The following is a 13,566-nucleotide window of genomic DNA, read 5'->3' on the forward strand; positions in this document are numbered from 1 at the left end:
GCGTCGTGTTTCCTTCTGGAGCATCAGTGAATGTTTGAACCTTTTTAATAGTTGAGTTTGAGTCCCTCAATTGTCCTCAGTATGAAAACACAGATCTCAGATCTCCTACAGTCACTGCTGGAAAGGGTTCAAATATGCAAAAATTCTTGAAAACTGATGAATCTGCAGGAGCTGGAGGATTTTTCTGAAGAACAGAGCTCAGTTTAACTGCTCAGGACAAACAAGGGACTCATGAACAACCATCACAAAACAAAAAAACAGTCGTGGATCATCAGGTAACCACACACAGTATTGAGAATCAATGGTTCACATACTTATGAATGGGGTTATTTTAATAAATTCAGCTATTGTTTTGTCTTGTGAACTAAATGCAAACATCTTTTATGTAAAATATCTTACTCAGGACAGTATTAAACAAAAAATAACATGCATTTTTTATTATCCCTCTTATTTTATTAAAATAATTCTCATTTTCACAGATTCTGCAAGGGGTTCACATACTTTTTCATGCCACTGTAAAACTGTTTCAGGACAGTGAGAGTTTAATGCTTTTATCTGTCTGCGTTACTCACCAGTGGGTCGGCATCACTGTCACTCTGAGTGCTCTGTTTGTTAAGGCCCTCTCTGGAGGCGGAGTATCCATCAAAGCCCACGTCCTCTGGGCGGAGCTGCAACAAAGCTGGCCAATCAGGATGCTGATGAGAAGCTGCCCATGGAAACGTTTCCAGAACCCACAGTGCAGGATCCTCCCATGCTGCTCTGCGACCATACAGCTAAACAAACACAAACAAACAGAGACTGAATAAATTGTTTGTTTTTATATACTGAAAGATATACAGAAGGAAGCAAGAATTATGTGTTTTGTTTATGGACTTATAATGTTGTATGAGGTGACTCTCACAGTTAAAGTTAATAACAAAAGATATTAGTTTCTGGGGAAAAGTAGATTTTACTATAAAAGAGGGCAAATGTTACCTGTAAACCTTCTCTCACAGCCTCCAGCATGTAGGGGATGATGGAGTAGTTCCACAGGTCAGTGAACCAAACACGAGAACCGTCCACATCCATCGGACAGGACAGAAACAAACGTGGACCTGGACAAAGAAACATGAGACTCAATTTCAACCCTTTTGGAGCGAATTAGTAACACTGGGAACAGTTTCAGTATGGTGGTTTATTTCCGTACCAATGGTCACATCGGAGGAGCTATGAGCCTCCAGGAAGCGGTTGAGGTGGTGCCAGACTTGAGGGATCCAGTCTATGATCTTCACCAGCTCCGGTGTCCGTGATCGGCTGCCGATCTCCGTCTCAATCAGCTTCCTCCTCAGAAACCGGCCCAGGAAACCTTTTACCGGCTCCATGTGGTTTGCACACAGCACCCATCTGTAACGGAAATCACAAGCTGTTAGCATCTCATCTCATCTCATCTCATATATATATATATATATACACACACATTTTCAAGTGTTCATTTAGATGTTATTGAAAAAGACTTGTATTACATCTCATCACTGCTGTTAACAACTATGCAATGGCGCCACCTAGAGGTCACTCCATAGCAGTTTCCCCAAGGCCAAGGTATCATTTTTTTGTGCTAATTCAAGAACAAAAGAAAGCAGTTTTGTACCTGAAGTTATGATGAAGCTGCAGGTTTGGAGCAGAAGATGTCGCCTGACTCATAGTGCCAATTATATACGGGCTGCAAATAAAGAGAGACCAAATAAAAGCATTAATTGTACACTCACTCACTGCTGTGTTCATGTATACATTTTTGTTACACTGACTGTAGTGTGACATTGTATAGTGTGTACATGAACACGTGATTTGTATTAATACAAATTATATAAATACACGTTAATGTTAAACAGTTTGGGGTCTGTAAGATTTCTTAATGCTTTTGAAAGTCGTGTTCATCAAGGCTGCATTGATTTGATAAAAAATACAGCAAAAACAGTAATAATGTGAAGTATTATTACAATTTAAAATAACTGTTTTCTATTTGAATATATTTTAAATGTAATTTATTCCTGTGATGCAAAGCTGAATTTTCAGCATCATTACTCCAGTCCGCAGTGTCACATGATCCTTCAGAAATCATTACAATATGCTGATTTACTGTTGAAAACATGAATTTATAAAAATAAAATATGAACAGCAGACTCACCAGCGCTGGTATTTGCAGTTAAGCAGGCCGTTGAACATCTCTCCCAGTGAGCTGACGTGATGAAGGTTGTCCAGAATGAGCACGAGAGGGGCTTCAGTCTCCTGTCCCTCAGCGCTGCACTGCTCCACTATATTTGCCAAGTACTGACGCAACTCCTAATAAATAAATATATACATATTTACTTTTTAATGTACAAAGATTTCTAGACTTCGGCTCATGTCTTGTTAGCTAATCATTATTCCTTTACATTACAACTAGAGAGAGCTGATATAAACAACATGGCTCACAAACCTGCATTTTTGAAAAAATAAAATAAATCAAAACAAATAAATAAATAAAAATCAACTCTCACCTTGCTGGATTTATGGTCGACATTGAAGGTTACAATGTTGCTCTCATTGGGCAGTTTGCCCTCTCGTAGTGCCAGATGCTCCGCCAGTCTGTGAGCCAGGTAGGATTTTCCAGTGCCGCTGGGGCCTGAAAGGATGATCCTGCGATGTTCCTGGAGCAAAGACACGTAGCGCTGGAGCATCGGTTTGGGAATCAATGTCTCGAAGACCAGAGAATCCTGGGACTGAGAGTTCACACCTGAAATGAGAGAAACAAGTTAAAGGATTAGTTCACTTTCAAATTAAAATTTCCTGATAATTTACTCACCCCCATGTTATCCAAGATGTCCATGTCCTCTCTTCAGTCAAAAAGAAATTAAGGTTTTTGATGAAAACATTCCAGGATTTTTCTCCATATAGTGGACTTCAATGGTCAAAATTAGTTTCATTGCAGCTTCAAAGTGGTCTGCGTGATCCCAGATCCCAATAACCCAATAAGGGTCTTATCTAGAGAAACCATCGCTCATTTTCTTAAAAAAAACAAAACAAAAAAAACTAGCTCTCTTCTTCTTCTCTATTTGAATTCCAGCAGTGTAGACTCTGCTAAGTGTATTACTGCCCTCCAAAGGTCAAAGTTTGAACTAACTGTTATATACTTGCACTTTTACCTGTGGAGGGCAGTAACTTAGAAGTGTCTACACTGCTGGAATTCAAATAGAGAAGAAGAAGAGAGCTAGTTCAAGATGAGCATGTATGGTTAAAACGTATAAAATTTAAAACATTATTTTTAGAAAATGAGCGATGGTTTCTCTAGTTAAGACCCTTATTCTTCGTCTGGGATTGCTGTAAACTGTAATTTTGACCATAAACATTCATTTCTTTTCTACTGAAGAATGAAGGACATGAACATCTGGAACGTGACATTGGGGTGAGTAAATTATCAGCAAATTTTAATTAGAAAGTGAACTAATCCTTTAACAACAACAGAAACTATGACAAATAATGATAACAAATAAAACTTTTTCTGATTGTGTGAACCTTTCAGCGAGATGTTGATTGTGTCATTCTCTCCCACAAGGTATCCACAAGGCAGGAGTTCAGGTGTGTCTGCCCCGCTGGACCGGATCACATCTCCAATACGATAGCCCTCCACGCTGTCTGATCCCAGACCCAGATGACTGACCGGATCAACATGCCTGATGTACTCCTACAGAGAGTTGATCAGATAATCAAATCCAACAGGTATCCACTCATTTTTATATATACACACAATATATATGAATGTAAACCCCTCATCATCATCAAATGATTACAGTGATGTAAATTAATTTACCTTAAACAAGCGCCGCACAACCCCATCAAGAACATCCCACTTGGTTTTTCCACTGACACCTATGCAGCCAATCAGGAAGTCTTGAGTCCTGCTGTCCTGTGAGAGACAATAAACACATCATTAAAACAAAACTCTTTCAAAAGGGGCATCTTTTAAAATCTTCCTGCAAAACAAGCGGGAGCACTGACCTCTTTCCACGTGACGTTGTCTTGAAGACTGACAACTATCTTCACATGTCTGCTCTCTTTACGAGAACTTCCGTCTCCACTAGAATCATCCAGCAACATGTCTAAAAGAAGACAGACTAGCTCTGTAATGCGCTTTTATGATTTTTCCTTATACATAGCTACGAAACACCCTTTATGGAGCAACACATTTTCACAAAGAATAACACATGTTTGTACCGAAGCTGGTGGACTCTGTGAGATTGAGGCTGTGTTGAGACAGGCCAGGTGTCGGGGTCGGAGTTGGGTTATAGACGGACACTTGAGAGGACGCCCTGCTCCCACTGGCTTGGGTTTCCAACTTAAGACGATCATTTTCCGCCTTTAATTTCTCGATCTCCACCTATCAGACCACCCACACAGGGATAAAACATGTAACATTCCTTTTCTACTAAAAATACAATGCAAGAAGGTAATGTGAAGGTCAATCTCACACCTGCATGCGGTTCATAGCCTCCCGCAGCTGGTCCAGCTGGTGGGCGGAGCTTAGGGCTTCCAGTCGAATGTCTGTCAACTTCATCTCCTTCTCTCGCAGCTCATTACGCAGCTGCATCACAGTCTCCGCCTCCCCATCCAGACAGTCTGACAATCTAAATGACAGAAATAGGTCGTGATTAATATTTATATTTTACTTCACCTTTATTTCAATGAACAATAATCTTTTTAATAGTTTTTGTTAACAATTATAACTAATCAGGTCAAGAGCAGTCATAACACAAACACACTCACATTGAGCTGGAGTGTGTGTTGCGGAGCAGCAGTGCCGAGGTGCTGGTGCCGTTGTGAGGGAGTTTGGGAGAGGAAGGGAGAGAGGAATCCGTCATCTCCTCAATGTCTGAGTGGGACGAGGCCGACTTGGGTGATTTTTTCTTACTGAAAGCCTGTTTGAAGGAGCTCCGCAGCTGCAATGACAACAAACACAACAAAGATCATGAAGCTGAGAGTTACTGAAAAATGACTGGGCAGCAGAAGAAGCAGTACAGTGAGAACAGAGGAGGAAAACAGCAAGAGAAAGAAAGAAGGGAGAAACAGCCTAAAATAAATAGGTAGGGTTGGGCATCATCCATCAAAGTCTGAAGATAAAGCAGCCATTTTATCTGTGCTGCTTTATGAATAGATTTGAATGTGCTGAGCGTTTAAACTCTTCTTTTGACAGCTTAAAACAATTACATCTATTTCTGTATAGTTTCAAAACCAAGAAGTTCATTATCAATGTTTCGAAAAAAGAAAGAAGAAAAGGTTAAAAATTCATAAAGTTTATAATCAACAAGTTTAAAATAAAAAAAAAAAAAGAAGTTCATAATCAAGAAATTTAGAATAATAATAATAATAATAAAAAAACTAAAATTCTAAACAAAAGTTCATAAGCGAGAAAAAAAAAAATCGAAATAAAAATCAAGAATTCAAATATCAAGAATCCATGACTTCAGGGGGAAAAAAAAGAATTACAGAATTTGCAAATGTCCCGTGTAACACTATGTACTAAAATAAATAAAAGTTTAATTGTATAAATATAATGACTCATGAATCACTATAAGACATTATTTTGAATATAAGGGAAAGAAGGGACAAAAGAGGGAAAAGGGAAGGACAGTGTAAAGGAGACAAGGACAGCGAGCTGAGCAGCAGTGCATCTAAAGGTTAGCAGGGTTAGTGGAGTGATGCGGAGTAAAGCTGGGTTAACCAAGACAGGTGTGCAGGATTTTCTGAACACACTCTCTTACCTCATACACCTGCCATATGAAGCGACAGCACAGCGAAAAAACAGAGAGAGACACAGAAAAGCACATTCAGCCGTGTGTGTTTGTGTCCCACAAGGCTCTCAGATCAGATCACTATCAGATCAGTCTACAATGTGTATCACTAAATCTGCAGGAAGAACTAAGTTGAGAGAGTCTTGCTGAACTACAACACAAACCCCTCAGTGATGTGGCCACCAGGACCAATGCAAAAGCGATCACACATAGATTGCAGGAAGAGTTGACAGGGACCTAGTTATGCTGGTTACCATTCTCCAGAACACTAAATGACCAGCTGGACCACCAGGCTAATATGGCCTGTTTTTGTTTTTTGTTTTTTTTTGCTAGCAGTACATGTACAGTGATGTACCTTCAAAGCTAAATAACTCATTTAAACACAACTAAACTCAGTCTAAGAATCATTGTTAGAAAGAACAACAACACAAACTGGGACACTAAACATTTTAAACCCAAACTGTTGGCGTATATGTTCAAAAGTTTGAGATTGGTACAATTTTTTTCTTTTTTTTTGAAAAATCAAGGCGGCATTTATTTGATCAAAAAGAAACATTTATTATTATTATCAATGTTGAAAGCAGTTGTGCTGCTCAACATTTTTGCAGAAAACTGATCATTTTGTTTTCCAGGATTCTTTGAAAAATAGAACGTTTAAAAGGAACTATACACATTTTTAACATTTTAAATGTCTTTCCTGTCACTTTTGATCAATTTAACGCATCCTTGCAGAATAAAATTATTAATTTATCTCAAAAAACAAACCAAAACAACGACAATAAAAATCTTACGGACCCCAAACTTTTGAAAAGTAGTGTATATAAATCTACAAGGACTGCTAGCCTATCAAACATAACAGGGAAATTGTTGTCAGTATTATTTAACATACATATTCATATTCATATTCATCATCTGACATGTCACCTCCAGCACAGGACACCAGCTACAGCCAGCATGATACAGCAAAAAAGGAAGTACAATATTTAATGTGCATGGTGAACTAACTTCCACTACAAAAAGACGGGCCCTTCAGGAAAAGCATCAGCATTTAGATAAATATCACGCTAGGTGTTTGACAAACATTAATGACAAATGTTAGACAAGGTAAAGTGAGGAAACACACAGGTTTGCAATGGTTAAACAGTCCTTAGGATGTTAAAGGCATAGTTCACCCAAAAATGACAATTCTGTCATTATTTAGTTGTCAATGGTTACCTGTTTGGTTACCAACATTCTTTGAAATATCTTTTTTTGTGTTCAGCAGAAGAAAGAAATTCACAAAGGTTTGGAACAAATGATGACAGAATTGTCATTTTGGGATGAACTATCCCTTTAAATGTTGATTAGATGAGTGTGGACTCACCCAGTTCTTCTTCTTCTTCTTGCTGTTGGAGTCGGCGTTGTCCATGTTGGAGCCCAGGCTGGAGTGGCTGGTGGCGCTGGTGATGCTGGAGACGCTGTCAGATGAGTGCTGTCTGCGCATGCGCAGGTCTGGCTGCGCTCCGGGGGATGAACCATTATTACCTGCCAAATATTGTGCAATTTAGTGTTCAAACAGCAAAACTAACCAATCAGAACACAGCAATGTCTGAAAAGTACAGTATGTACAACAGAATGCTCAGTACACATTATTTTATTAAAGCAAAAGTATCATTTATACAGGCAAATGGGAAAGATAGATTCTAGAGAACTCATTTAGCACTTTTAAAACTTCATATATAACAAAGTCTGAGAAGTATATACAACAGAATGTTCAAAAAACAGAAACAAAAATTTTTTACACATTAAAGGGAAAGATAGATGCTAATTTAGCACATTTATTTATTAAATTTCATATATGTTGTGTAAACCTATAGCTGTAGTGATTTTATTGAATCTGATTTTAAAGCAGAACTCAGTAATGCCGGGTTCACACCACAAGCGGCAGCAGAGCGGAAGCAGTGCGTTAGCAGCGCGTGAGCGGGAACTGCAGCTGCAGAGACGCGCGAGTATTCACACTGGAAGCGTTTGTACAGCGTTACAGCAGTGGCTCGAAGCTGCATATAAAGTGAGCATTTCTTTACAAAGACAGCTATAAATTTGTTTTTATAATTGGTCATTGTTAAACTTGATAGTCTTGAAAGTTTGTTAACATGCAAGGTGTACAACACTCACATATAAACATAAAGCCTAAATAAAAATAAATAAATAAAAGCCTCCTGTCACCCATTGCTGCACACGAATGAGGTAAGCTTTGTGTTTTATATCATCTGACGCATGAACATGTTTACAAGACTGCAAACTCGGCGAAAAAGACAGCAAACTCGGGTTTGATTTGGGTATGCAAGAGCCTATATGGCTGTCTGTGTAATAACTAAAATAATGTTTATATATCATATTTTCTGGCTAGTTTAGTTTTTTTATAATAAACCATATACTTTAACCCAAACTGAATAATTAAAAACACGTTTAAATGAGTAAATCTTCTATAAATATTTTTTAATATTAATTTTCTCTCCTGACATACTTCAATTCTTGTTAAAACACACTAGATATGCTTATTCTGTGCATTTTGAGCACTTTTTGTGTGAAATCACTTTTATTTTGTCCATCAAAGGTGTACTTTCACTTTAATTGAGCGTTAGCAGAGCAGCAAAAATAGACCCAGCGCTGAAACGATCGCGGCACTGCTGCTTCTGCTCTGCTCCTGCTCCGCGCTGCCGCGCAGCCTCTGCGTGCGGTGTGAACGCTCTCATCTGTTAACATGGACGCCGAAAAAATACGCGCTGCTTCTGCTCTGCTGCCGCTTGCGGTGTGAACCCGGCCTAAGATTTGCGAAGCTCCCCCTACAGGTTCCTTCAGTGAATCACACTGTCGTAAATACTCCAAGCTCAGCTCTGGACTACAACGACTTACGCTCACCAGCGCAGTAGTTTTGCAAATACAGTACACTTGATAGAGGTGGGTAATTTTCGAAATTGTCTTATAAAGTCATAATATATATATTGTTTTTGAATTAACGTAAAGCAGTTTGTCACTCTTGTGTGAACGTGAACATGAGGCGAGATTGTGTCGGGTCGGCGCAGCTCAACTTGCAAGTGCTGTTTTCTGGCGTAGACGTGCTGAGAGGAGGTTAGTGCACGCCTTAAACACAGCACTACAAGTCAATTAAACATTGTAAGGACTTAGAGAACTATTTATGTTACTTAGTTCTGCTTTAATTCTTTCCACGCCATTCTTTTTTTTTTTTTTAATTTGCCAGCCACCGCATTTTTGATAATTTTCACAAAAATTTCATGGTCCCAAGAATATTTTGTTGTATGAATATCTGAACATGCAATATACCAAAAGAAAGAACAGAGCCTCTGCTTTATGCACAACAAGCTCTAGCTTCATGCATTCTTTTTTATCAACACTTGAATGTTGGTAAGTTTCATAAAAAGCATAAATTTGGACAAAATGCTGAGAAAATCTAAGCTTTTATTGCTTGTTTCTGCTCCTTTTTTTGCCTGTGTTTTGATCCGCAGAGTCTCTACTCTTTCAGAAGTAATGTGCGTAATAGCGCCCCCTATCATATAACAGTAAAAACACAGAAAGCCAGAAAATTCCGTCAAAGGCAGGGAAAGAGTTAATACATTTCTTTATGTCTGGATTTATGGATTATTTTCTCTCCCTCACCTGTGCGTTCACTCTTGCAGGCGAGTTCTGGAGTGTTGATGACGCCATTGATGGCTGCTTGAGCTACTGCGTTTTGCTTCTTTAGCAGCTCAATGGTTTTCCTCAACTCGTTCAGCTCAGAGTCCTAATGCACAAAAATATATTTATTAACAATGCATCTACAGAAAAAAAAACAAAAAAACTTTTTTCTCTCCCCAAGTCTAATACTGAACAACTGCGATAAATCCAAATGCAAGCATGTTGATATTTACTTTTTGTTCTGCGGTCATGGTGAGGCTCTTCAGTCGGATGGTCATGTTACCCAAACTCTGCTCAAATGCTGCCACCAGGTGGGCCTAATAAAGAAGAACAGGGGAGAAGAGGTAAAACAAGGAAAGAGGGTTCATTCAAGTTCAAAATGATGTCTTTTTTTGCATGCATGCATCATAGGCGTAAAATAAAATGTCTAAGCGAAGCTTTCTCCTTCGCGATGATAACAAGAGTCAAAAAATGCATTTAGTTCAAAGCTGCATGAACTACATGACCTGAGCATGAGCTGTTTATTGAAATGTTCAACTGAAGCAGCAGAGCTCAAACTAACTAAACAACAATCTTTACCTTTATACAAACACTTAGACGTGTAATCTAAACTCTGGCCTGAATCCCAGACTAACAAGCAGCAACGAAAACCTTCTTTACCCTCTCTTTATAATTTACCTTTCCCTCTAAATCTAATTTTCCCTATTGGGATGAATTTATTTATTTTTTAACAAATGATCTCTTTAATATCTCAACTGTTTCTCCTATTCCACAATGTAAGAGATTTCAAATATGAACTTTTCCCATCAAATTATTCTACAAACTTTTCTGGATTGTTCTGATCTAAGCTCTGTTTATATACCAACAACTGTCTCATTTGTTATTTCTCATGAGATATTTTAAAGAACATATGAGAGAATATTAAAACTAATGCTAATGCTATGAAAGCTAATGCTATGAAAGAGCAACCACTAAGCATAAATTTTTCTTCTGGGTCATCACCTCACCTTACAACCAAGAGGGTCTTGGGGTCTGTCCGTTGTCTCTGTAAAGCCTCCCTGTCTATATTTTTCTTTCTGAGAGGGAGTGTGTTTCTCTGTGCACCCCTGGGAAGGGTAGCGGTTCAAAGGGAGCCACATCAGAGGGCTGGTCCTGTCCGAACAAACATCACTAGAGCTCCTCTGCTGTTCCATAGATATCTCAGCTTCAGATAACTAAACTACGGTGTTATATTAAGAAGCAGTGAAGCTCCTCCTAACATTGATAACCGAGACAGACAAAGCAGAGAGGCCGCCCAGGGCCTTGACGTGTTTTACTGGCATCTCAAGGGCCCAGTTGTGTTTTCATTTCTTTTTTTCTCGTTCTTTTTCTTTCTATTGGGATCTTTCTCACTGTTTCATAGCTGAACACCCCAAAAAGTGTTGTGTCTGCATACTGAATATGATCATCAAACCAAAACAATGTTCTGTATACGTCAAAATAACAAAAATAATCCTTCTGTTCATTCCATGCCAGTCAAAAATCGACAAGTTCATGTTGTGTTACGCCAGAAACTGTTATGCGTACACACTTACAATGGAAAAAATGACAAACAATGCACCAAAAATAGAAAATCTGGTCTTTTTAGAATACATGTAAATGCCTCTTTTGTTAGTACCTCTAAAAAATCTTGTCTAATTTGTACTTACAAGACAGGATTCATTTGCCTTAGGCATAAGAGACATGTCTTTATGATTTACAGATGCATTTATCTTTAGGAGGACATATCAAAAACACAGAACACAGTCTGTACTCCCCTTTGTCCTTAGTCATGAAAATCAAATCAAACAGTCTGTTTCTGTGGTGGAAATGGCACAGATCTGTTCTGACAAGACTGTTCTGCATAGTCTTGCTTTTAATTTATGTTTTATAAATATACAGTGGCCACCACAGTATTTTGGGGAAATCAGAATCAGTTTTGGGGAAAGTAACTTTTAAAAGTAATGTGTTACAATATTGAGTTACTCCCTAAAAAAAAGTAACTAATTGCGTTACTTAGTTACTTTTATGTTTTGTCCACATGGGGACAGGCGAGGTGTCAGTCAATAAATGGGAAAACAAAGTAACTTGCATTACTTATTTGAAAAAGTAACTCAGATATTTTGTTTGTACTTTAATAGTTACTTCAAAAAAGTAATCCGATTACATAACTCACGTTATTTGTAATGCGTTACCCCCAAAACTGGCGACTATATCTCACAAAGTGACTTTATATCTCACAATTGTGACTTTTTTGCCACAGTATTTAGGGGAAATCAGAATCAGTTTTGGGGAAAGTTACTTTTAAAAGTAATGTGTTACAATATTGAGTTACTCCCTAAAAAAAAGTAACTAATTGCATTACTTAGTTACTTTTAGTTTACTTTTATGTTTTGTCCACATGCGGACAGGAGAGGTGTCAGTCAATAAATGGGAAAACAAAGTAACTTGCATTACTTATTTGAAAAAGTAACTCAGATATTTTGTTTGTACTTTACTAGTTACTTCAAAAAAGTAATCTGATTACATAACTCACGTTATTTGTAATGCGTTACCCCCAACACTGGTGACTATATCTCACAAAGCGACTACTGTGATTTTCTACTCATAATTGTGACTTTTTTTAATATATATATTTTTTTAATTTTCAGAATTATATCTCACAGTTGTGACCTTTTCTTGTATTGGCAACTTTTTTTTCTCATAATTGTGACTTTTACCCCAAAACTGTAACTATTTCTCACAACTGTTATTTTATATCTGGCAATATATATCTCACAGATGTGACCTTTTTTTTTTTTTTTTTTGACAATTGCAACTTCATGCCTAAAAATTGTGAATATTTCTCAAAATTGCAAATTTATATCTCACAGTATGACTTTAGATCTCAAAATTGTGACTATTTCTCACAATTTCTATTTCATATCACAATTATAACTGTACAACTGTTACTTTATTTTTCATAATTGGAACTATCTCATATAGTAGAGTAATCACTAAAAACAGGTTTATTTCTTAACAGGTTTAACTGCATGGGTAAGTACGTTAAGTGTAGGAAAAAGTATTACAAAAATACAATAGCCTGTGTTGCTGAAGATGTAGCACAACTGAATGAAGATAATGACAACTGGAAACTCCAGTGAGGTCATGATTGACATTAATCAAATACAAAACCCACACAGGCGTCACTGGGATTACAATAACACCATTTATATGACGCCTCAGGTTGACAAGTGACACTAGATACGGAATCGGGAATTAATTATGCCCCATAGATATAATAAAAGAATAAAGAGCCATCTCAGAAGTATGTATCTGTGTCCACCTACATTGGCACTGAGTTGTGTTGTCAGGGCGGACACCTTTTCCTGGGAGGCGTCCAGTTCTCGACGCAGCTTGCGGATCTGGAGAGAAAAAAATGCAAAACAGAAACAAGTTGAAAAGAGGAAGAAAAAAGCACAGATGAAAGAAGAGGTAAAGGAGGCACACACAAGGGATCCAGGTGTGTCGTGGGAAGAGAACTTTGTGATTTGGTATCAAAGGGGGGAAACAGTTTGCAGGTGTATGTACAGAATAAAGGTGTGCTGCACAGGTGGACGTAAAGATCACAGAGATGTGCGGTGAAATGAGATCCGACCGTGAATCCACCCACTGTTTGTGTTCACAACAGGTCAATGGTGGTGAATAAACACGCAACATGTGATGGCAATGTGGTTCACAGGTATGTGGGGGGCCGTGTGTGTATGTTGTTTTTGCGAAAGGAAAAACACGTCCTCACCTCTGACTGTGATTTCTCCTCCGTCTGTTAAAATAAAAAGACAGAGTAGTTATTGGCACGTTTAAACAGTGGATTTGCACAGCTTTTCTTGTTTAACAGTTGAAAAATGAGCTGCTTTATCTCCCGAGGGGATATAATGAACACCGTAGACGGCAACACACACCTGAAAATGAACAGTGTGATTTCCCTAAAGCTCTAGAGAGGGAATTTTCCTTTTTCCTGTGATTTATGAGCTCATCTCTACTGGTACACTCGCAGTCAAACAAGGAAGTTGGACACATTTGATTATCA

The 13,566-nt window shown here is 38.1% G+C and overlaps 1 protein-coding gene across 12 annotated transcripts in view; it reads right to left on the minus strand.

Annotated features, from left to right (window-relative positions):
- The window catches only part of nav2a (neuron navigator 2a), a 180,218-nt gene that overhangs the window by 3,469 nt on the left and 163,183 nt on the right, over positions 1-13,566 (minus strand). For all 12 annotated transcript variants that reach the window (XM_067399762.1, XM_067399760.1, XM_067399755.1 and 9 more), the window contains 17 exons: positions 13,276-13,299; positions 12,827-12,901; positions 9,713-9,796; positions 9,462-9,585; positions 7,168-7,328; positions 4,780-4,952; positions 4,487-4,640; positions 4,231-4,393; positions 4,015-4,115; positions 3,827-3,922; positions 3,532-3,700; positions 2,517-2,752; positions 2,165-2,319; positions 1,628-1,699; positions 1,187-1,383; positions 976-1,094; positions 573-773 (listed from right to left, as the gene is read on the minus strand). In XM_067399762.1, coding sequence (XP_067255863.1) covers positions 573-773; positions 976-1,094; positions 1,187-1,383; positions 1,628-1,699; positions 2,165-2,319; positions 2,517-2,752; positions 3,532-3,700; positions 3,827-3,922; positions 4,015-4,115; positions 4,231-4,393; positions 4,487-4,640; positions 4,780-4,952; positions 7,168-7,328; positions 9,462-9,585; positions 9,713-9,796; positions 12,827-12,901; positions 13,276-13,299 — 2,304 coding nt within the window. The remainder of the gene's footprint in view (positions 1-572; positions 774-975; positions 1,095-1,186; positions 1,384-1,627; positions 1,700-2,164; positions 2,320-2,516; positions 2,753-3,531; positions 3,701-3,826; positions 3,923-4,014; positions 4,116-4,230; positions 4,394-4,486; positions 4,641-4,779; positions 4,953-7,167; positions 7,329-9,461; positions 9,586-9,712; positions 9,797-12,826; positions 12,902-13,275; positions 13,300-13,566) is intronic.

Source organism: Chanodichthys erythropterus, chromosome 11 (genome assembly GCF_024489055.1).
Source record: "Chanodichthys erythropterus isolate Z2021 chromosome 11, ASM2448905v1, whole genome shotgun sequence".
Taxonomy (NCBI): Eukaryota; Metazoa; Chordata; class Actinopteri; order Cypriniformes; family Xenocyprididae; genus Chanodichthys; species Chanodichthys erythropterus.